Source organism: Fusarium proliferatum (genome assembly GCF_900067095.1).
Source record: "Fusarium proliferatum ET1 genome assembly, contig: FPRO_scaffold016, whole genome shotgun sequence".
Taxonomy (NCBI): domain Eukaryota; kingdom Fungi; phylum Ascomycota; class Sordariomycetes; order Hypocreales; family Nectriaceae; genus Fusarium; species Fusarium proliferatum.
Genome location: NW_022194805.1, coordinates 612,310 through 634,290, shown reverse-complemented (window position 1 = coordinate 634,290; position 21,981 = coordinate 612,310). Strand labels below are relative to the sequence as shown.

At 48.1% G+C, this 21,981-nt stretch overlaps 9 protein-coding genes across 9 annotated transcripts; 5 read left to right on the top strand and 4 right to left on the bottom strand.

Annotated features, from left to right (window-relative positions):
- Positions 1-40: 40 nt before the first annotated feature.
- FPRO_08842 (uncharacterized protein) lies at positions 41-2,578 on the bottom strand (the record flags this gene model as incomplete). The annotated part of the gene is made up of 1 exon (XM_031224685.1): positions 41-2,578. One exon carries the CDS (start codon positions 2,576-2,578, stop codon positions 41-43), a length of 2,538 nt encoding a protein of 845 aa, XP_031089919.1.
- A 733-nt stretch (positions 2,579-3,311) lies between these two features.
- FPRO_08843 (uncharacterized protein) lies at positions 3,312-5,554 on the top strand (the record flags this gene model as incomplete). The annotated part of the gene is made up of 5 exons (XM_031224684.1): positions 3,312-3,392; positions 3,482-3,511; positions 3,566-3,597; positions 3,651-3,710; positions 3,763-5,554. The coding sequence occupies 5 exons, from the start codon at positions 3,312-3,314 to the stop codon at positions 5,552-5,554; spliced, it is 1,995 nt and encodes a 664-aa protein (XP_031089918.1).
- Positions 5,555-7,422: 1,868 nt separating this feature from the next.
- Positions 7,423-8,340, top strand: FPRO_08844 (uncharacterized protein; the record flags this gene model as incomplete). Its single annotated transcript, XM_031224683.1, has 2 exons — positions 7,423-7,645; positions 7,712-8,340. 2 exons carry the CDS (start codon positions 7,423-7,425, stop codon positions 8,338-8,340), a joined length of 852 nt encoding a protein of 283 aa, XP_031089917.1.
- An 805-nt stretch (positions 8,341-9,145) lies between these two features.
- On the top strand, positions 9,146-10,541 carry FPRO_08845 (uncharacterized protein; the record flags this gene model as incomplete). The annotated part of the gene is made up of 9 exons (XM_031224682.1): positions 9,146-9,193; positions 9,241-9,273; positions 9,337-9,427; positions 9,472-9,513; positions 9,560-9,714; positions 9,762-9,799; positions 9,846-9,983; positions 10,037-10,456; positions 10,508-10,541. The coding sequence occupies 9 exons, from the start codon at positions 9,146-9,148 to the stop codon at positions 10,539-10,541; spliced, it is 999 nt and encodes a 332-aa protein (XP_031089916.1).
- A 139-nt stretch (positions 10,542-10,680) lies between these two features.
- FPRO_08846 (uncharacterized protein) lies at positions 10,681-11,348 on the bottom strand (the record flags this gene model as incomplete). The annotated part of the gene is made up of 5 exons (XM_031224679.1): positions 10,681-10,788; positions 10,841-10,915; positions 10,968-11,203; positions 11,257-11,276; positions 11,341-11,348. The coding sequence occupies 5 exons, from the start codon at positions 11,346-11,348 to the stop codon at positions 10,681-10,683; spliced, it is 447 nt and encodes a 148-aa protein (XP_031089915.1).
- Positions 11,349-12,448: 1,100 nt separating this feature from the next.
- Positions 12,449-14,249, top strand: FPRO_08847 (uncharacterized protein; the record flags this gene model as incomplete). Its single annotated transcript, XM_031224678.1, has 5 exons — positions 12,449-12,511; positions 12,567-12,841; positions 12,919-13,468; positions 13,520-13,806; positions 13,859-14,249. 5 exons carry the CDS (start codon positions 12,449-12,451, stop codon positions 14,247-14,249), a joined length of 1,566 nt encoding a protein of 521 aa, XP_031089914.1.
- Positions 14,250-14,308: 59 nt separating this feature from the next.
- Positions 14,309-16,465, bottom strand: FPRO_08848 (uncharacterized protein; the record flags this gene model as incomplete). The annotated part of the gene is made up of 1 exon (XM_031224677.1): positions 14,309-16,465. One exon carries the CDS (start codon positions 16,463-16,465, stop codon positions 14,309-14,311), a length of 2,157 nt encoding a protein of 718 aa, XP_031089913.1.
- A 615-nt stretch (positions 16,466-17,080) lies between these two features.
- FPRO_08849 (uncharacterized protein) lies at positions 17,081-18,112 on the top strand (the record flags this gene model as incomplete). The annotated part of the gene is made up of 1 exon (XM_031224676.1): positions 17,081-18,112. One exon carries the CDS (start codon positions 17,081-17,083, stop codon positions 18,110-18,112), a length of 1,032 nt encoding a protein of 343 aa, XP_031089912.1.
- A 51-nt stretch (positions 18,113-18,163) lies between these two features.
- FPRO_08850 (uncharacterized protein) lies at positions 18,164-20,826 on the bottom strand (the record flags this gene model as incomplete). The annotated part of the gene is made up of 4 exons (XM_031224675.1): positions 18,164-18,728; positions 18,776-19,500; positions 19,548-20,676; positions 20,732-20,826. 4 exons carry the CDS (start codon positions 20,824-20,826, stop codon positions 18,164-18,166), a joined length of 2,514 nt encoding a protein of 837 aa, XP_031089911.1.
- Between the last annotated feature and the right edge of the window lie 1,155 nt (positions 20,827-21,981).

Below are 21,981 nucleotides of genomic sequence, written 5' to 3'. Positions count from 1 at the left end.
TGTACTTAGTACATGAACTGTTTTATTCTCTATAAAATATCTACTTTAGTTCAAATTGCTTTTTGCCCTCTACACTCAGACCCAAGTCAACAACTTCCTTATCCTCGCTCACGACCGTTCTCAAGTCTCCAAAGGGAAGGATGACAACCAGTGACTTCCAGGGAGCTTGGAAGCCAGAGCTTTCATCCTTGGAGAACTTGACCTTGATCACCGACTCGGTAGCCGAGTAAGCAATGGTGTATGAAGAGATCTTGTTCTTGGTTGACACAGAGGTACCATCATCTTCATACCACGTAGTCTCGTGCCACTTGCCATCGCCAGACGCCTTCTGAGGAGGGAAAATCTCCACGCCGCGGTAGTCATCGAGAGGGAGATTTGCCACGTTCTCCTTCTCACCAGGAGAGAGAACCTGGACATCTCGGCCAACAGCAACGGCACGGCCAACCTTGCCGAGAACGGGAATACCAGCACCATGCCACTCAACGTCCAGGTCAACCCACTGCCCAGCCTCAAGATACTGGTATGGTGCATTCAGGTTCAGATATCCCTCATCATCGTCTGAAGCCTTGGGAAGGTAGAACTTGACCTTGCTTGCTCCAGCCTCGAAGACACCGCCAACGAGCATGGAGTCACCGAGCCAGTACTGTTTCTCTCCATCAAGCAGCTTCCAGACTTCAGGGTCGGACTCGTAGCCCCAACCGATCCATCTCTGAGGAGGAGAAGCAGTCTGGTGACTCTCAAGAGACAGAGAGTAGATGTAAGGAATCAATGCGTAGCGACGCTTGATAGTCTTGCGGACAAGATGTGTGATCGATGGGTGCATCCAAGGCTCAATGACATCGCCGATCGAGTTGTCTTCGCCTGTCTTGAAGCAGTTGATTGCGAATCGAGGAGAGTAGATACCGAGTTGGACCCATCGAAGAAGAAGCTCGGGGTCAGGCTGAGGACCCTCGAAGCCACCAATATCATGTCCGTAGCATTGCATGAGGGAGAGGCCAGCGTTGAGACCTAGGGCAGTCGAGCCTCTCATACTATCCCAGCTAGTAGTGTTATCACCACTCCAAGAGCTGCAGGCGTAACGCATGGTACCCGCTGTAGCACTGCGAGTGAGAACGAAAGGGCGCGAGTCTGGGTTAACAGCGAGAAGAGCATCATGAGATGCCTTACCGTTCAGCTCGGTATGTAGACTCCGACCCCAAAGACCGACCTGAGGTCGCTTCTCAAGCCCTTCGGGAACCTCGAGCACATCCTTGTTAACGTTGAGAGCGCACTCCCATTCGTCATCTGGGATCGTGTACTCGTTGTTGTCGTTCCACATGCAGTCGATACCCTCTTCTGCGAGCTTCTTAATTCCATTGTACCACCAATTGTAACCGGCCTCAGACGTAAAGTCGATATGGCCACCATTGGCTCTCTCGCCTCCTCCAGCGCTCCAAAGCTTGGTAACGGCGGGTTCCTTGGTATGGGGATCAAGGAAAAGACCGCCAGCATCCTTGAGCTTCTGGTACTCGGGATGACTGGAAACGAGATATGGCTTGACATTTGCGATACAACGCATGCCTAGCTTATGGAACTCCTTGATCCAGTCCTCAGGATCAGGGAAGCGGTGGCGATTCCAGGTGAAAACATGTCGGTTCTTTGGGTGCTGCTCAGCCACGGTGTATCCAGATGACATCTGGTAAGCCGAGCAAGGAATGTCGTGCTCCTTCATCTTGTGCGCCAACTCGATCAAGGCCTCACCAGCAGGGGGATCGTCGAGCATGGAATACTTCATGCCTCCAGAGAGGTAGCCAAAGGCCCAGCGAGGGACAAGAAGAGGATAACCGGCGAGATCAGCGTAGGTCTGAACCACCTCTTTGAGCGTCTTTCCGGTAATAATATACTCTTCCAGACCTCCAAAGTCTTGACGATAGACCTTGTAGAATCCCCACATACCATCCATCTCGGAGCCGATGGAGTATTCTCCTCGAGTATGGCTGGTGGAGAACATAGCCACGCATCCTTGGGGCGTAGCATTGATCAAGAGAGGGATGTTCTTGTAGAGAGGGTCAGTTCGATGGGCGTCGTATCCAAAGCTGTCGGTTGCCGATATTTGGAAGCGGCGACCAGAGAGGTCCATTGGTGCAGCCTTTTCTCCAAGACCGACATGGAACGTCTTGCGGTTGTACTGAGTGTAATGAGCGACACCGTCGCCATTGACGGCATAAGATCTGTTGTCAAGATCTTGAAGAATAGGTGGCTGCCCATCAAAGCCTACCGAGAGAAGAGGGGTCTCTCCAGCGTAGTCGACATTAGCGATAACATCGCCAATCTGGATCTTGGTACCCTTGTCACTGGATGTGACTTTCGGCTGAGCACCGTCTAGCTTTGTCTCAGCACGAGGGACACTGGGACGAGGCGGTAGCGGATGGGTAGCGGATGTGAATGTGGTTCTGAAGACGTTGGGACGAACGGCTTCAAAGTTGAACTCAAAAGGTAGAGTGGCATCGTTGCAACGCAAGTGGACAGACGGCTTGGTGCTGTCTTGACCAGCCGCATCGACAGTCCACGACGAGGGAATGCGTTCACGTTGAGGCATGATGAAACAATAATCGAGCTTTGATGTACAAACTCAATAGTTAACGATTGAAAGAGGAAAATACAGGAGGGAATGATCCTCTTTTAACTTGACGCAGCATGCATTCATTGCCGCGTTCGGGACGCAGCATGCATTCATTGCCGCGTTCGGGATGCAAGTATCGCCTCATTTACAGCCAATATCTATCGAAAAGAAGCCAAGATCGGGTCTGCCTCGTTTTGTCCGACGCCATCGCCGGAGAATTCTGCCCAAGTCCGGTCCTGCTCTGCCGCGTGACCCGTTCAGTACTAAACCCCTCACGCCGGGGTCGGAGAAAACACCAAAAAGTCCGATTTCTTTGCCGAGAATCCCCACGGGGTAAAAAGTCCACTCCGATGACCAGCAACAGCATTATTTCTGATGATCATAACACTCACTTGACCCCCAAAATATTTGAGCTAGTTAATTCAATCTGATGAATTTTCAGTCTTTTTTTTTTTTTTTTCAGACATTAAATAGGTAATATAAAGATCGTTATGCAGAGGACCAAGAGATCAAGCTCCACATATATGTCTTTCAGACCTATCAACGACTGAGAAATGATGTTCCTGCCTGAGGCGTCGAAACAAGACTTCCGCTTCCAAACTTCCCCGCGCAAACATGATTCGCCAGGGAGAGACTGAACATCATGAGAAGCGCGTTTCGGCATTCAATACCAGTCCAGGCTCATATATTAAGATGAAAAGATATCAACATGTCACAGATCCATCAACCTTCAGAAGCGGCAACTTCACAAACGGCCCCGTCCTCACGTATCCGTAAGAAAAGATTACCGGTATATCCGCCTTGCATTTGAAACTTGCCAGCTTCAACCTAGAGTTATTATTACATGCATGTATAAAGAATCTAACATGAATCTTTTAGAAAGCATGCCTAGCTTGTCGCCAGAGCAAAGTCAGTAGGCATCCGAGTACCTCTCTGTACGCACGTAGCTTACCTCTTGATTAGGTGAAGTGCAATGGCTCACGGCCATGTTCTCGGTGTGTATATTATATGGACGGACAGGAACTCACAGTGCTGATGGACAACATAGGTGTTGTCAACTTCAAAAGACGTGCCAATTTGTCGAGAGACCAAAAGAGGACCATGAACTGTTCGACTTCCTTGTCACCGGTGACAGTAATGTTTCTAATTCGTCGTTACAGCAAGCTCGAGGCGCTCCAGAGAGAGATCGAGTTTCTTAAATCACAGCTGCAATCCTATTCATCCTCAGTGATGGAGCGTTCACCTACCACCTACCCAGCAGAGGATCAGCCGCCATTCATGACAGCGAGTCGTACCGACGTTCCGGCTCATGGTGTGTACACATCTGCACCAGCAAGAGTCCCTTTGCAACCCGTGGGATCGACCTGCACTAGCTCTCCAGACACTGCTACATTCCTTAACAGAGCCCAAGGAAGATCGAGGTCAGCCTTCGAGACTGATACAGTAGCCCCCACAACAGCCGAGCTCGGGATTGATATGAAGGACGACGAGGCGCGGCTGTACTTCAATGCATTCTTCTCCGGCTGTGACCGCTACGTTCCCGTTTTTGACCAGCGCTTTGACACAATGGAAGCTATTCGCAACAACAGTGCTTTGCTATTTATTACAATATGCTCAGTTGGGTGTCGTGTGCTCAACGGCACAAGCTCGAGATGGCGAGCTCTTGCGCTCCAGACTCAACGCTTGCTCAATGCCGCTATCGTCAATCCGTTGATGGGAAGTCTTGAGACAGTACAAGCAATTCTCGTTCAAGCCTGTTATGCAGGAGAAAGGGCACTCCTCATTGCAATTGCCACGCGCATGGCCTTGGATCTTGGATTCCCTGAAGCCTACGATACGCTCATTGCGGAATCCGTCTTGGGAGACATGCAGATGGACAACACCGACCAAGCTACCTACAGCGACAACACTATGCACATGCGCAAAACTAGAGTTTGGCTGCATCTATTGGTGATGAGCTACATTCTACACGTAGATGCCGGAGGGATGCCAACGTTCAAGTTTCGAGGTGCTTCACGCAGATGCAGAGTCCTCCTGCAAAGCCCTCTCGCTACGGGGATGGATCATTATCTCTTTGCTCAGGTTGAGCTGAATGTTCTTCGTGCAAAGATATATGCGTCCTTGCCCCAGAGTTCCCATCTGAGTGACGAAGAGATTCTTGATCTTGTCAAGGATGCCAAACTCGACATCGATGTCTGGTTCCAGGACTGGATACGTATCTCGCAGCCGCATCACGAATCGATGCCTTGGTTCGTACCTAACCTTTCTGTTCAGCGCTGCTGGGCTGACAACATGGCTCTTTGTCGTGCGGTAAGGGCTGCAGGCGTGGAGAATGTCAACGTCATGTCGCCCATCCAGAAGAACATGTTATCAATGACCAGAGCTTCGCTTCAGCAACATCTTGATATCATCATCCAAGAACCAAGGATATATCTCAAGAGTATCCGCTATGCAATGGACTTTGTCTGGGCAAAGAATACTTTCTGTTGTCTTCTTCTGCTCAAGCTATCTGCTTTGCTCCCCGACACAGATAAGTTGCAGACGCAAGGTCTCAGCAATGAGCTTATCGTAAAAGCTAGCATCCTGCTGCAGGAACTAGAACTAGTCGCTGCTGCGGGACATAAAGACGACACTCGATCAAATACCAGTTCACTATACCTTCAACTTTTGAAGACGAGTATACAGAAGTATAAGCGTTGGCTAGGTCAAGATGAAGAAGGCCCTGGAGGAGGGCAAACATCCTTTCCTCTGACTCAAGAGAGGAACTGCGACAACGAGCTTGAGTCTTTTGTCCCAGACCAATTTGTCTTCGAATGGGATTTTCCAGGCCTGACCCTGTTCTCGTCTCCTATCAATGAGACCGGTTGGATCAATGAACTTCTTACCGGAGCACAAGAGTTTGGGGAAAACGGAAGCAGCATCAACTGGGCTCTGATCGACTTTTCTATGTGAGATAACCTGCAGAAAGTAGACGGCTGGTGTGCCATGGCAGATAATATAGCTATTCTCTGCATGTTTTAATAAACTGTCGGCCGCAATGTTGTGCATACCATGGGCCTCGAAGGAGAGATAAACTGCACGACTGTTGGACCGAACTACTTCAAATTCTTTCATCTCTACTCTTAACTTGGCGGTTACAGGCTCGTCGCCAAAATATCTAACAGTCGCTTCTGTGAAACACCAAGCTGACAGGATCAATACTTCAGGAAGATCGAGCCAGTCGTCAGCCATGTAATTATACACTGCATAATGGGCTACGACCCGGATTTAAGCAATGGCGATTTCACATAACTCATTTACGTCTAGCCTCTAACATCAGTCCGCTGGGCCGTCAGCCCGTTAACTACAACTAAAACTGTTGACTTCCTAGCACGGCCCCGTTAGCCTCTTTCTTAAGAGCATAAAGTGAAGGAAATGGAGTTAGATGCAACTAATAAGAGAAGCTATCACCACCCATTTATAACTGAATATTTTATATACAGCATAGGACGAATAATACAGAGTGATCTGTGCTGTAGGAACAGTGCAGATAAACAGAACCTTCCTCTTTTGGCTTACCAGGACCTTGATGATTAGCTGCCGGGATTAAAGTCCAACTGTTAGCGGGACATATACGAGAAAAGGTTACTACCATTCCTTCGTAAGTCATCTAATTACCGTGCTTTGTTTCATTCGGCATTCGGAAATGCTAGTCTGAATGCAGAAAGACGCATGAACGATTCAATCGCTATCAGAGGGGGGCGGACCATCTCGCATATCACGAAAGCCCTGTGAATTGGGCTATATAAGCCGAAAGGGGAAATCTTTAGCCGCCGTTATTGCTACCATAACCGTTACATCGGTGTTTAAAACTGTGTACAGAAGTACTCCGTATGCAGCTTGAGATCCCCCAAGTGTGCAGCCGCGTAATCGACATTTGGCCAACAAAATAAGTGACAAAATCTGTCAGTCTTTATCAGTAACTTTCGTCGAGATATTTTAGCAACTATCTCTCCATCCGCGTTGTTGACGCCGGCTTATCTCATCAAAGTCCGTCGTTGAGATATGCAATCCGCAGACCGAACACCCACTGGAAGGTGCTTTACCAGAGTATTCGGTAGGATAAGCCAGCAGCAAGCGTTTGTAACACGTTTCAGCCCAACCGAAGCTTCTTCATTAGCGATTGGGTGTGGCGTGAGGGAGGCAGGCTTGACAGTGTTCGGCAGCTTTAGGAGATAAAGACATCAAACAGACTTTTCTATCTTTTGTTTGACCTGAAATCGTGCGAGCTTTGAGTTGTGGCGTTGTGAAAAGTTTGGATCTAATGCTGGCCTTAATACCCTGGTTATACGAGATATTTCCTTGGCATGCCGACTTAAACTTTGTCGCATACCACAAACAACAGCTCCAGAGCAAACCAACGTTCGCTAGTACATGAGAGAGCGACCGACTTACTCAAGAGATTTAGTAAGAGGAGCGAAGACGCAAAGAAATCAGGGTCTACAAAAGCCTCGTATGATGTGTGTGTTGGTACACGGGGCTTACAGGTTACCCGCTGTCGTTTTGCCATGGCACAGACGACAGGATGTCAGAAAATCCCATCACTAAGCACTGTGGTGGAAGCTTAAACAAATTCCCGGACGTGTCAAAAGGTTACAACATAAGCAGACATATAGAAGCTCAAATCGAATCATTTGGTTTGTTTCTTAAGTCTAGCAACCGAATTAATAGCACATTTTACACTGTCATTCTTGTTTACCCTGTCCTCATGCGTCTCCTATCAATATAAAGAAAGGATGCCTCTCCAAGATCAGATAAGGCCCAACCTTCAGTCACCATCCATGGCTGGCTTTGGCAAGCACCAAATTGTTTCTCCCCTTCTGTCAGCCTTTTGTGAAATTCCACCAGTAGACAAACTGAACCACGCGACGGGGATGTCTTTTCTTATACCCTTGACAATCGATCAGTCAGACAGAATACCGCGGCACGACCTAGCAGTCAACAAGCACAATTGTCCAAAGGCTGGAGACCGACCACCAGGAATACATACGCCGTCCTCTAATGGTGATGTTGCACCTCTTGATCTTGATAATGATAACTGAAAATATTCGACATCATTTCGTTGCCCAGTAAACGCTATCCTCGTCTTATGCATTTGCCCAGAAGCACACCAGATCAAGGTGCAAATTGTTGAGGGAGCTATCCAGGCTTCGAAGAGGGCTCTACGCGAAGGCGACAGTTTTGGCATCATCAGACCACGTTCTGGAGGAAACTGGGAATACTCAGTGGCCAAGTTCGTCGATGGATATTGGACCTGGGATTATGTTTCATCCAGCACATTATCCCGAGGACCGAACGATCTTGCAAAGGAGCCTATGGCTGGTATCAGCATAGCGATTGATGCATTGACGGAAAGGCAATCTCCCGCCATATCATGCCCTACTCTGGTGGTCGTCAGTGATGCATCAACATTCGAGACTTCTGGAGTTCAGAGTATCATAGACCGGGCAAATGTCGCTGGTATTGGTATCTGTACGTTCGGTTTCAACGTATCAAACGATCCAGAAGAAGCCCTTGTACAGCTCGCCTCTGGAACCAAGGCAGCTTACACCTACGTCAATGATTGGATGGCCTTCCTGACTCTCTGTTGGCCTGTTTTCGGTCCTAAAGAGGGTAGTACTAGAGAATGTCAAGTTGACGTTTCGAACCGACAACTCCTCACCAGGCTAGTTTCCCTGTTATTCGATGTCACTCTTTAGGCTTTGTTAGAAATATCTTCATGTAAGATCTCTAGACGAGACTGGTCTGGCCTCTCGTTTTCATTTATCAACGACTGGCCAGATTCAGATAAACAACGCCTGATATATTCCACGGTACAACAACACGTTATCTCGATATCGTATCTTCTCTTCACTCGCAAGCTATTCTTCAACCATTGTCATGATTTTCTTTTGAAAGGTTACTCCGCTGTTATCAGCAGTAGCTACGGGTCATGCTGCCAACGGAACCACCACTCCGCACAATATTCCTGCCGGTGCTTCCCTGGAGCATGACCCGTCTTCCCCATCTACCTCTGTTTAACCTGCCTTCTGCGTTGAGTTTGCTGGCACATCAGCCGAGCCCAATGAGCTGTTCCTGAAGCTCATCACGCAGTTGACCGATCCTAGATCACAGTCGGTAGTCCGGCCTAGTGTAATTGCCATGGACAGCAAGTCGCAGTAGCATAGATACTTGCCGCAATTGCCTGGAGGCCAATTGTCATAACGGGCAGCATCCTGCTCTTCTATTGGTAAATCCGTGTAAAATGTAACCCTGCCCCAATGTGTCAACAAGCTCACCTCGAGGGCGAATCAGGGAGCCTCTTGGCCTCCTGAGACTCCACTCAGGTTGGCTACGGAATTTGACGTGTCAATATGTTATGAATCAGGTCAGCAGCCCTGGTTTGTCTTGACCTCAAAACTCATATCAGGCATTTCGGGTCCCAGATTTTCTCCTCCTCTATTTCCCCTCTCGTATTGTGAAATAACGTTTGGCGAGTCCTTGAATCGATTTCACAATCTCATAATGTCAGCCGTGGATAATCAGCCGCTCGTTGCTGACGAGAGTGAGAATGTAAGCAGCTGATCGCATTATTAATTACATTTTTTGACAATCTCAAGGTAATTGAAGACTACGACTCTGGACATGACGAGGTACGCGTAGTCTCAGCCCAAGTATTCTTCAACAGGGTACATACTGACACACTGCCTTCTTAGGAAGTGGAATCATCGACACAAAGTATAAGCAGCTCCATTCTTCAGTATCGTCAGGAAAATGGGAGAACCTACCACGGTTACAAAGATGGCAGTGAGTCCCGTGATTAGTAGAGTTTACGGTTGCTGATTACACAGAATACAATGTCCCAAATGACGAGGAAGAGAACGAGAGACTTGGTATATGCCTCACTGTATCTAATGGACATTTTACTGAAAAGATTAGATTTGCAACATGCTCTGTTCCTTCGAACATTTGATGATCGGCTTGGCTTTGCCCCTCCGTGTAAGCCTGGAGCCAAAGTCCAGCATGTTCTAGATATAGGCACTGGCACTGGAATTTGGGTCATGGACTATGCAGACGACCATCCAGGTGCCGAGGTTTGTTCCTCAACTGTTCCTTGCTGGCACCAATTAATTCTTTTCAGGTTATCGGAGTTGACCTGTCTCCCATTCAGCCCAGCTTGTATGGATATCTACGCCTCTTCTCCTTAACCAGCTGACAATATCAGTGTCCCACCAAATGTTCGATTCATTATTGACGATATTGAAGAGGAGTGGCAATACTCTTCAAAGTTTGATTACATCCACAGTCGAATGATGAACTCTAGTGTTGCAGACTGGGAAATCTACGCTAAAAAGATCTTTGAGTGAGGTTCTTCGCATGTTCATTTCTTCAACCTACAAAGCTGACACGTATTAGGAACCTGGAACCCGGTGGCTACGTAGAGCTACAGGAGATAGATGTCTTTACGAAGTCCGACGACAACACCTTGAAACCGCAGCACAATTTATGGCAGTGGGCTCAGCTTATATATGATGCATCCGTCAAACTGGGAAGGCCGTACTTTGACCCAGGCAACATAAAGGATGTTCTCACCAAGGTTGGCTTTGAAGATGTAACGGAAGCAAAGTTTAAATGGCCGACAAACCGATGGCCAAAAGACAAGAATCATAAGGAATTAGGCGTATGGAACAACGAGAATGCGAATTTCTTTCTCGAAGCTGTGGCGATAGCTCCACTTACCCGGGCTTTGGGATGGTCGAGGGAGGAGGTCACTGTTTTCATCGCTCAAGCCAGGAAAGAACTCAACGACCCTCGAATTCATGCATACTGGCCAATGTGAGTCTCAAAGTAATCACGTCTGAGAGATAGTGAGCTAATTATTATAAGTATCTCGGTATACGGACGCAAGCCAGCGAAATAGTTGCAGATCATGATCTCACTCTATTCATGCACACTTGCGCGGTCAATGCGTGTTGGATTCTGATGCTATGATTTTATTGCAGCAATATGGAATGTCCATTTATTCCTTTCTATTAACAGGCTATGATATCATTAAACTTTTACAACTTGGAAGTGCTCTCCTCACGACCCTTGAGGTTGATGTGAGGAGTGTCGTTTGCAGGCCGAGTAACAGCGTAGAAAGCAACACCGTGCGACCTGGTGGAGAACTAAATATAGATCAGCCATGATTCTCAAAGCCATGGGAGGAAGAGAACTAACCTGAGCTTTGGAACCGACGTGAAAGAAGGCCCAGTCTCCAGCAACAAGATGGTGAGTGATACCAGTAGCCTCATCCTGTTCGTAATCAGTATCATTTACTTGCAAGGCTGCAGGGAGAGATCCTTACAGTCACATCAATTTGACCGCTGAGGACATATTTTGTCTCCTCGTAGTCGTAGGATCCATATCGTGTAGGTCCAGGAACGACCTTATAGAAACCCGTGGTCAGATAATGATCAGAGTCGTTGCGCTGACTCTTGATAGAGTGGAAGTCGGCGATAATAGCGCACTCTCCATCGGGAATGGGGATGTGCTCATGGCCGGCGCCCTTGATAATGGTAAGAGGAACGATCTTGTTTGACACTACAGATGGGTTAGTAGAACATTCTTGGGCTCGTCAATTCAGGGCTGTTTACTTTTTGTGGATTTGGTATGACTGTAAAGACGGAAAGAGGAGAAGAATGTTCAATGGCAACTCCTATACTCTGTTATATAAATACCAAGCCATGACGGAGCATTCTCGGCATATACACGCAATGAACGATACGGGATACGGCTCCGGGCCCGTAGCTCCGTGCCTGAGAGTTGCGCAGCTTGCTTATCTGTAGCCGCACTAAACCTAAATTGGGGCCAGTGTCACTTAGTCAAGCTGGATCACGACAAAACACATGATCGGGACCCCACCGCGTTTCGCCGAATTATTCCATAGGCGGTGAGCAGGTTTATCGCTTATCACTTATCACTTATCGATTAACAAGGACTCTTATCAGAGCACTTATCTTATCGTAATTGCTTGCTACCCTAAGGTAGGCAAAATAATAGCAGATTAAAAGTGTTAAAAGACGCCTATTAAAACTCATTATTGTTTCAATTGTTAAGTGAATAAGCCTCTTGGCCTTTCTCGAATACTCTCGCAAACTTTCTTCCCGTTCCCATCTTGTGGAGCTTTGTCACAAGATAGAAGCTGCGTTGATAGTAAAATACATCAAATTCATTGCCAGTAATTGTCGTTCGACGTTCTTTGCAAAACCACGAAAAAAAATAAAAATAAAAAATGAGTCATCTTTGACGCGCATAGTCACTTTATTATTTTGAGTGTTAGCAGAATCGAAGCCATAGTCAAGACCTGATGTCTCTTGCGGTATGTAGATCGTTCTTCAGAGACTAAGTTGCTGGTCATAAAGAGCCTTCACAAAGAGGTTTACCAATTAACAATTCTAGCAGGGGGAAATGACGTGCCATTTCTTTGATTACAACGGCACGTGGCCTGTTTTGGCACAGGCATTACTGAAGGTCAAGACAAGTTCCCCAGAAAGTGGCACGCTCCGAAGACTTGCCAGCCACTTCGGAGTTGCCCCGCTGTTGCATTGCTTGCTTGTGGGGAAAGTGGACCGCCGACCTCCTGAAATCCGGGGTAACGGGGTAAACGAATGATATTCTTCGTACAATAGCCAGACCGGGATTTGCTAGAGGGTCATTCATTTATAAGAAGGCAGAGTCAGGGGATAAATTGACAACTACCTTGACAAACTGTTCCAGCACCAAGAGCCAATACCTAAACAGCAACATCGTCAATACCTCCAACATTCTGGTGTCAACCCGCTAGCAATGGGTAAGCATACAACTGCTTACAACAGACTGGTGACTGTCGCGGTCGCCTTTGGCTCCCTGGTAAGTTTCCCTGACATCTATTCATCTCAAGCTGCATTATGCTCATTTTGTCCAGACATACGGCTACTGCTCCTCCGTCATTGGCAGCACAATCGGACAGCCAGGATGGTACAAGTTCTTCGACCTGCCTCAGGCGGGTGAGCCTGGCTACAGCACCAAGACGACTGAAGCCATCTCGACAGCGAATGGAATCTACAGTGCAGGTGGCGCCATTGGCACGCTTTTTGTTATGTGGGCTGCTACTGCGCTGGGTAGGAAGCGGTCTATCCAGATTGGCGGAGCCTTTGCGTTGCTGGGAGGAGCATTGCAGGGCGGCGCAGCAAATCTGAGGTGAGTCTTGTCTATTCACTCGCATAATTGCTTGATTCAGACATGGCGACGTTCGAAAGGCTGACTTGATACTGTAGTATGTTCCAAGCGGGTCGAATCTTGGCTGGCATCGGTATCGGAATCCTCGTCACGGTCTGCCCGATGTATATGGGAGAGCTCGCACCACACGATAAACGCGGATGGCTCGTTGGACACCACGCCATCTTTCTCGTCTTTGGCTACATGCTCTCGGGCTGGCTTGGGTATGGCTGTTACTTTCTCACCACAAGCAAGCCGGACTTTGCCTGGAGATTTCCGCTGTGCATGCAATGCCTAGCTCCCACTGTCCTTCTCATCACTTCTTTCTGGATCCCCGAGTCTACGCGATGGCTCTTGCAGAAGGGCAGAATTGAGGAGGCATGGACCGTTGTTCGTAACTTGCGACAGTCACCGGACGATCCAAATGACTTAGTCGCTCGCGAGGAGATCTACCAGATCAAGGAACAACTGGCTCTAGACTCTGCCAAACTCAAGGCACTAGGCTGCGGACCTTTCATGGCAGTCCTCAAGAAGAAGAGCTACCGAAAACGGTTGGCGATTGGCTTTCTGACTCAATGGGGCGCCGAGTTCGCCGGACCACTGATCATCGTAAGTTGATGCTTAACACTCTCCACTTCATTCAAGCTCTAACACTCTCAGAACAACTACTCAGTCATTCTCTACACCAATCTAGGTCAAACTGGATCTATGCCTCTGCTCCTTTCAGCCTTGTGGCTTACGACCGCTGGCGTCATTTACAACCCGCTCGGCGCTTGGCTTCACGACAGAATTAATTCACGCCGATGGATGTTTATGACGGGCTTGTTTGGCTGCTTGATCACCACAAGTGGCCTTGCTGCCTGCATCTCAGAGTTTTCCGGAACGGCCAATAAGGCAGGTAATGCAGCAGGTGTCTTCTTTGTTTTCCTATACCTGGCATTCCAAGGGTAAGTCTTCACACCTGAACTGGGAGTCTTCGTCAGCTGACAATTGTCCAAGGACCTTTTGTGATACAACGATGTATATCTACGTGTCAGAGATCTTCCCGACCGAGATTCGCCCTATCGGTATGGGCTTCTCCCTCTTTGGCCAGTTCACGAGCACCATCATTCTGCTCCAAACCGCGCCAATTGGCTTCGTGAACATCGGCTGGAAGTATTACCTCGTTATTATCATTTGGTGCATCTTCTTCATACCCATCGTGTACCTATACTTTCCCGAGACTGCCAAACTGTCACTTGAGGAGATTTCTGCCCGTTTTGGTGATGACGTTGCCGTTCACGTCAACGATGTTCCGGCCGAGCAGCGTAAGGAGCTTGACGAGTATATTGGAAAGCTGGATATTACCCACATGGAGGAATCAACAGATAAGAGCAAGGCTATGATGTAGTGCTAGTATGTAACTTTACTTTCTTGACACTTAAATTAACTCTACTTTTCCTCTTCCTCTTAAACGAGAGTCAACGCAATTTTCTTAAGCGCACCCCATATCTCCTCCTCCAAAAACCCATAATCAGGCTTTTCGTCTCGATAAATACGAAATAGTTCCCAACGATTCGGGTGCTGGTCGTATTTTAGCATGATACACCCTTGACCGACGCGCTGGTATTCGTTTTCGCGCCGGCCTGTTTCCCGGATAATTAGAAAATAGACAACTGGGGGGGTACCCTCCTTATCCCGGTAGGCTTTCGCGAGCCGGAGTACTTGGCAATGTTCGAGGACTTCAGCTTTGGGTTCTTTGGGCTGTATATCGAATTCCCATTTCGTATTCCACTGTTCTCTCAGCAGCATCGTCGCTGCGTGCTTCATGACGCCAGAGGCCTTGATTTCTCCGCGCCGTACATTCCCAAATGTTCCTGGCCGCTCTTCTTCGATGGTCGTGTCCATGATGTCGAGGTCCAACTCGGCACAATGGTCAATCTTCCCACGGTGGTTAACACGCATGGTAAAGAACTCGTCGTAATAGACTGGCCCGGTGATCGAAGCCCAGCTCCAAGTAGGTGCGCCTCCTGGTACTCGCTTGGCGTGGCCCGAACTGCCTCTACGCCACATCAGTCCGCGTGTAATATCTTCCTCCCACAACCCGGCCTTGTACTTCATTCCAGATAGCGAGGCGACATAAGAGGCCATACCTGCTACGGCAGGAAGGCGATCTGTTTCTCGCGTGAGGTATCTCGATGTATAAAGCTCCATCCAGTCATACCAGGTGAAGGAGAAATCTCGGACGGCCATAGAGTGACGGTTCGCATTTTTGGTAAGAGACAAAAAGGACCGCCTTTCGGTGCGTGGGTTGAATGCATGATTAAAATCCCCGGTCGATATTGACTCACGGCTGTCAATCATATCGATCATCGTTCCGCAGTCCCACCATAAGCCGTGCCAACGGCTAACATAGAGGCCGCGAGGGGAGCAGAGGCCCTCTTGGAAGACCCATCCCCTGGAAAGAAGCCCACATCTACCCCAATCAATAATAGCGGTGGAGATGGGACCTCCCACGAGAGCCACTGTTTCTCTCGAACCAGTATCCGCAGATTGAGTCGTTGCAGCAGCAATTTCTATCAAGTGCGGCGCTGCCATTTCCACCATTCCTGAGCCGCAGCCTGCTGAGTCTGCCGCGCACAGGTTGAGGCTACTGTGTTGGTATATATCCGCCATCAGGGCCGACTGTTCCACCCAGTCATTTTCATCATCCTGAACGATGCAGAGGGCGTCAATCCAGATAAACTTGAAGCCTAGATTGCGAGAGATGCGCACTGCATCTAGGAGAGTCTCAGGCAGCTTTGAGATGGGGTGTCCTTTGATGAAGTCGCCCATGGTGTCCTTGGTCAGTTTCAAAGGAAGGTCTTTCCCCCATCGGTAACTCAGAGCCACGTAGCGTTGATCTTGAGTTTGCAAATCATTTTTCTGGGAAATATAGAGAGAAACGTTATCGTTTGCAATCTTGAGGACCCGTTTAGGGAGGGCGGTAGAGTGTTGTTGGGCACAGTGATCATGTTCCGTTTCACAGGCACCTATCCATATCTTGATTTTGTCGATTGCCTTTTCATGCCAAGGATAATCTCGCGACGCAAGATACGGCTGACAACTAACGGACAAGTCGTTCCACGTGGGTGTATAGACAATTCCAAAATCTAACCAAGAGAACTCCTTCGGTAATTCGCTGCGATAAAGGGCAAATTCGCCGTAAATATTTCTCCTGGTGGTGGTGTCGGCCGCTTCCAAATCATTTGTGAGCCTGACACAAAAACTATTCTTCTTGGCTTTCAAAGCAAGCTGATAATGAGTGAATTCATGCTGAACGTCAGCGCGATCGGACATAATCTGGTTGACGATAACAGCGCATACGCGGCAACTGGCAGAACTATGTACTAAAGAGGACAGAAGCCCATCACGGTGACTTTCAGAGTTGCTGTATCCGCCTGAGGAGCTACCTGCTGGGTGTTCAAGGAGCTCCAAGATCAGTTTTTTGCAGTCTTTGCAAGTATGTCGTTGGAATTCGGGTGTGTGACTCAGAGCAGGATTAGGTTGGTACGGTTTAAACTCAGGTAGACGAATCGAGCTGCTCTGCAGGATCTTGACATGCGGCCGGGGCTTCTCCTCGGCCATTTTCAATACTTTTGTTAAGGCTAACGGTAATTGGAGAGATATTCAATCCAAAATGCAAGTCATCAAAGAAGAAAAAAGAAATAAAGCTGTAAAAAGGGCGCCTTTCCATCTGATCTGTTTGTTATGATATGATCGTCACACATCACTTCAATTTCTACTTGTCCACGTGTCAATCACATAGTGGTTAATCTGTCAACATGCGCCTTTTATTCTTATGCAAGGGATTAGCTATCATGTGTCCCTTAGAAGCCAAGAGAGCAGCACCTTGGTATCTGAAGTAGGTCTCGCTAATAAAGAGGATGAGAAAATCTCGGCATTCGATTAATGTTTCCCGGTTGATGTGAGGGCTGGTGTCTTGCCAACCCCGCAGTGGCACGCTCCGGTTCAGGTGGTCAGGCTAAGGATCTTGCAAATGGCAGCTGACCCCACGGGGTCGAGACCTTCTCCGCATCATGCTTCCCAAGCTACGCTCTTCTGGCTTAGCGAGGCCCAATTCAAATCTCTGGAAGAGAAACGTGTGCCCTGTAAAAGTAAGCAATATCCAATTCCGTTCCTTAGAGCGCGAGATCTATTTTCTTTGCTTCATTATACATAGGCTCCCCCAAATTTCCTACCATGGGCTCCATGATTACGACTAGCAAAGCCTCATTACACTATCGAGACTATGATAGTCTGCCGGACCCGAAAAGAGTCTGGACCGGCAAGCCAGGGTCTAGGGAAGAGGGTCTCGGCCGTCTCGTACTGCTCACACCAGAAGTGGTAGCCAACGCGGCATCAACATGCATCAAGACAGGTCGCCGTACCTCGTTAAACTGGGAGCTGACCAAACTGGATATTGCCAACTTCAATCGAGCTCCAGCCCAACATCATATTGTCTCGCTTCTAAACGGCGCCGCGTATGACGATGTTTACATCTTCAACCCTCAACAGTCATCTCAATGGGACGGGCTCCGCCATTTTTCTGCCCCAGCTCCAACTCCCTCAGACCCAAATCGTCGCCTCTTCTACGGAGGAATGACGTCGGGTGAGATACAAGATAGAAACAATACTCGCCTAGGCATTCAGCATTGGGCTAAAGAGGGCATCTGCGGTCGTGGTGTTCTACTGGACTATGCTGAGTACGCTCGACGCCATTCTATATCTTACACGACATTCTCAGACCATTCGATCCCGCTCCATGTACTCCTTGACGTCGCAAAGGAACAAGGCGTCAAGTTCCTCCATGGAGATATCCTGTTCATCAGAATTGGAGTCGTTAGGGAGTGGGATCAGCAGATGACAGCAGCTGACAAGCTGGCTTATGCACAAAGCTCAAATCCGCAGCATGCTGGGGTTGAAGGCACTGAAGAGATGCTGAAATGGATATGGAATGAAGGCTTTTCAGCTGTGGCAAGTGATGCCATTTCCTTCGAAGTTTACCCTCCGCAATCATCCTATAAGCGAGGAGAGAATGCTTCAGTCAAGGGTTTATTTATGCATGAGTATCTTATTGCAGGATGGGGTATGCCAGTTGGTGAACTATTCGATCTTGAGGGTCTTAGCCACATTTGTCAAGAAGAACAGCGATGGGAATTCTTTATAACGTCGGCACCTCTGAACATGCCAGGAGGCGTCAGTACTCCTCCAAATTGTATAGCTATATTTTAACGCCTGAACATGATATATAAAGTGAGAGAATAGACAACTCCACGCTTTATACTACAGTCCTTTTGCTTCCAATACTTGAAATACCTTGGTGAACTTGTGAGCCAGTCCCCAGCATTGCAACTTCTTCAAAATCTCTTGTGCATCGGAGCTGATGGCAGGGATGCAACCGTCAGCACCAATATCTGGAACAGATCCAGAGCTAGCCGGTCCCCCGACCTCAATCCATCTAACAACGACTCTTCTGTGAGAAAGATTCTGATCATGCAGGTCCAGCCTGACACTCTGGGTGACCTCCATTGGCGACGATCTAGTATGATCCCCATAAGCCGAATAGGCAATGATGAAGATGTAGCCCATAAACACACGCATAATCTCGCAAGGAGCAGAGACCAAGTACTCATTAGCGATTGCGACGATTTGGGCTGCGTGCCAGCATAGCCTTCTTGCTGTTTTTGGGTCTCTAGCAAATGTCAACTTGAGACGGTTGCGCGCCATCTTGATTCCGTCGTGCACTCGCGGCTCCGTAGAGATGAGGCCCCGTACGATGGATAGGATGAGGTCGAGGACGCCATTTGCCGCACAGAGGTGAGAATAGTGGCAAAGAAGACTGGCTATACTGTATTTCTGTCAGTATCTAGTGCTTGCAGAGGACTCAATACTTACTTGTAGCTGGTAAGATCACTTGTAGATGATGGCGAAGATAGAGATTCAGCCAAGTTATTCAAGCCCTTGAGCAGCGACCTCTTTGTGTCTTGGTGAGCAGCCACAATGGATCCAAGGCCGAGGTACTCAGGCATCGCGACAACCTCGATTTGCCAGAGATCCCAGAGTAACCGCCCAATTACCTGCGCACAGAGCCTCTTAGCCCAAGATCCCAAGGATGATGGCAGTTCTCTCCCAGCTAGTGCTTGCTTGAGCACTCTAGATAAGTTTGGCCTTGAGTCGTCCTGGCCAAGGCGAGACATTAAAGCAAACCAAGCTCGTGCTGAAGAGGCATTCCACATGGATTCAGGACATGGCAACTCAGATGGCAGTTCGCTCAAGTCGACAATGCCTCGACGACTTGTGAGGGTGCAAAGACTGCAGTCATACTCGAATGCTGCCCAAGATGCCCTACGTCCTGACTCAATTCTGATCCACTCCTTCCAATCTTCCATAAGAACATGGTCGCCTTCTGAACAGCGAATGGTCTCGTGATCCTGACTTAGTGTGATCGAAGAGCGGGGATTTAACAGGCCAATTCCCCGTAAGCCACCGATCAAGAGCCCACGAGATCTGTCTGCATTCTGATACAGCTGTCGTTTGCCTGAACCAAGTGAGTAGATCTGGTAAAGACATAGCGCATTAAGATATGAGACATCGCTGTAGTTGGTAGCATCTGAGGCGCCCTTGGATAATCAGTATTGCGTACAGTAGGTGAGAAGTGAAAACCAACCATCCAGTTAATCATTGTAGAGCAAATCTCACTCAGTGCTACTGAGAGCTCGTAATCTGACTGACTATCAGAGAGCAATGCGCCAACAGAGGCCATGGCCGTGAGAAGAATAGGCGGGCAAGCCGACATGGTCCACGTAGGTTTGTGTATAATCGCCTGAATATCGTGAAACCGAGAAAAATAAGAGTCAACAAGACGTTGCAGGCTGCAGAAAGCTTGTATAGAGTGAGGGTCTCTTAGAGTCTCAAGCTGAGGAAGGGGATTCTCAGAGAGGATCTGGATGAAGCCTTTTACAAGTGTTGTTTGAACAGGCCGTGGTCTGTCTGTGGGGCAATAACCGTTGAGAATATCGCGAAGTGGAGGGAGCTGATAAAGATGAGGGGGTTGTTTATGCGCCTGATCAAAAGGCCACGCAAGCGTGTTTTGTTCGATGTCTGGTTGCCCTTCGTCTTGTGAATCCCGGCTCGAGTTTCCATTGCCCATCTTGTGCTGCGCTCCATTGCCAACATCACCACTACCAGGCTCCCCCGACTCGGGGACTTGTTGAGCTGTACTAGAAGACCAGAATTCTGGTATGTAGCTATTATAAAAGGTCTCGAGTTGGAAGCCTTGGGGACTGTTGCCTATGTCAAAGTTCAGCCAGTCAAAGCCACCAGTCCGAAAACTTGTCTGTCCCGGAAGGATGGACGAAGGGGAAAGAGCAAACGTATCTTCAAAGACTGTATGGGCTGGATCTACTGGCAAGACATTGAAGGGTTGTGGAATGTCTATAGTTGGAGAGATTGTCGGCTCATCGTCCAGAATGTAAAAAGGGCCAGCTTGACAATCTTCATCCGTGATTTGAGCACCATGTACTTGATCCACTGTAGATGTTGTTGGCAAAGGAACGGTCCCTGCCGAACCCCCTAATGAGAGGCTCTCAGATCTTATCTCATGTTGAAAGGGAGAAGTATCGTCCTCCGCTTGTGAGGTCAACGATTCATCCTGTTGTTCTTGTATCTGCTGCGCGTTGGAGGGAAGAAATGACTGTCCCGTAGGAGAAGCGCCCTCATTCGGCCCGCAGTCATTTATATTCTCTGTCGCAGGATACGCGCAATCGCTACCCGACCGAACGCAGCCATTGCAGGGTCTTTCACGGTTACATTTCGCCTTCCGTTCAACGCATCGGAAACACGACTTCTGACTTGATCGTCTCGATTGTTCTTGAACCTGATGCCCATGACGAAGGTGGCGCAGCAGAACGTCGCGTCTGCTGAATGTCTTTGGGCAATATGGGCATGATATATGTTGTCTGTGATTGGATGCAGAATGCGTGAGTTGATGCCGATGGAGATGGCTTGGACGCGAAAACTTGAGAGTGCATTCCGGACATTGGAGAGCGCGCTTTAGACAGTTATTAGCAGAGAGATGTGGCAGGAGGATTTTAACCTGAGGACATACAGTAGAATTTGGCTCTGACATTATAATAAAAGTAATGAATTGGATATGTACGAGGTAAGGAAGATGCTTGAACTGTTGGGTTTTTCCTTAGCCAGGCGGTCCAGGCCTAGCAAATATCTGGGGTAACGAGTTTCGCGGGGTATTATCACGTGGTGATTGCCTAGCACCAGGACCCTTTCCAGCTAGCCGGAATCAAGCTAGATTTACTAACTTATTTTATCAAATCTTTTAATATTTATATATATGCTTAGCTTTGTAGAGATGCGTAGATAGTTGTATTACTAAATAGTCGCTCAATACTATTTAATTAAAAGTCTCTCTAACCTATTGGCGACTTAATACCGAAACATATAGTAAAGCAAGCGTATGGCATCCTCAGTCAGGTTCTCGCTAGCAGTCATAGCTTGACAGGCCTCAAGAATCTCAAGAAGGGTAGCAGAAAGACGGCCGACGAGGGAAACCTTATGGAAACCTTATGGATTATTCTGCACCTCGGCTAATTGGTGGTATCAAGAACCCTGCAGCAGCCAGGAATGTCCCAAACCCAAGCAGACACCAAAGACAAGGCCAAAATGCAGTATTCCCAAGGCTTAGTAAATCAAGAAACTTGGCGTATTGCAAGATACCCTCCAGCACATAATTGATTACTTGAATTAGTTCTCAATGTGCAAATAAAAATATAGACTAATACCTAACATTATTGATTGCGGAAAGAAAACATCATCAACTGATCAGAGCTGTTGCGAATTGCAATTACCGAATCCATAACAAGGGCTGAGCTAGGCCTGTGCTCAGGAGGCAACCAAACTATTCTCTCACCATCCTTTGTCAACCAAGCTCCGTCAAAGTCGATCCCATAGCCTTGAATGGTAAACGGTATATCCGAGGGTTCATTTTGATCATCGTTGTTTTGGATGCCATCCTTTTGTGTTTCAGTATTAGAAGGCCATTCATCCGGCATCAAACGGCCATGATCAGTCATGAGCGATCTGTC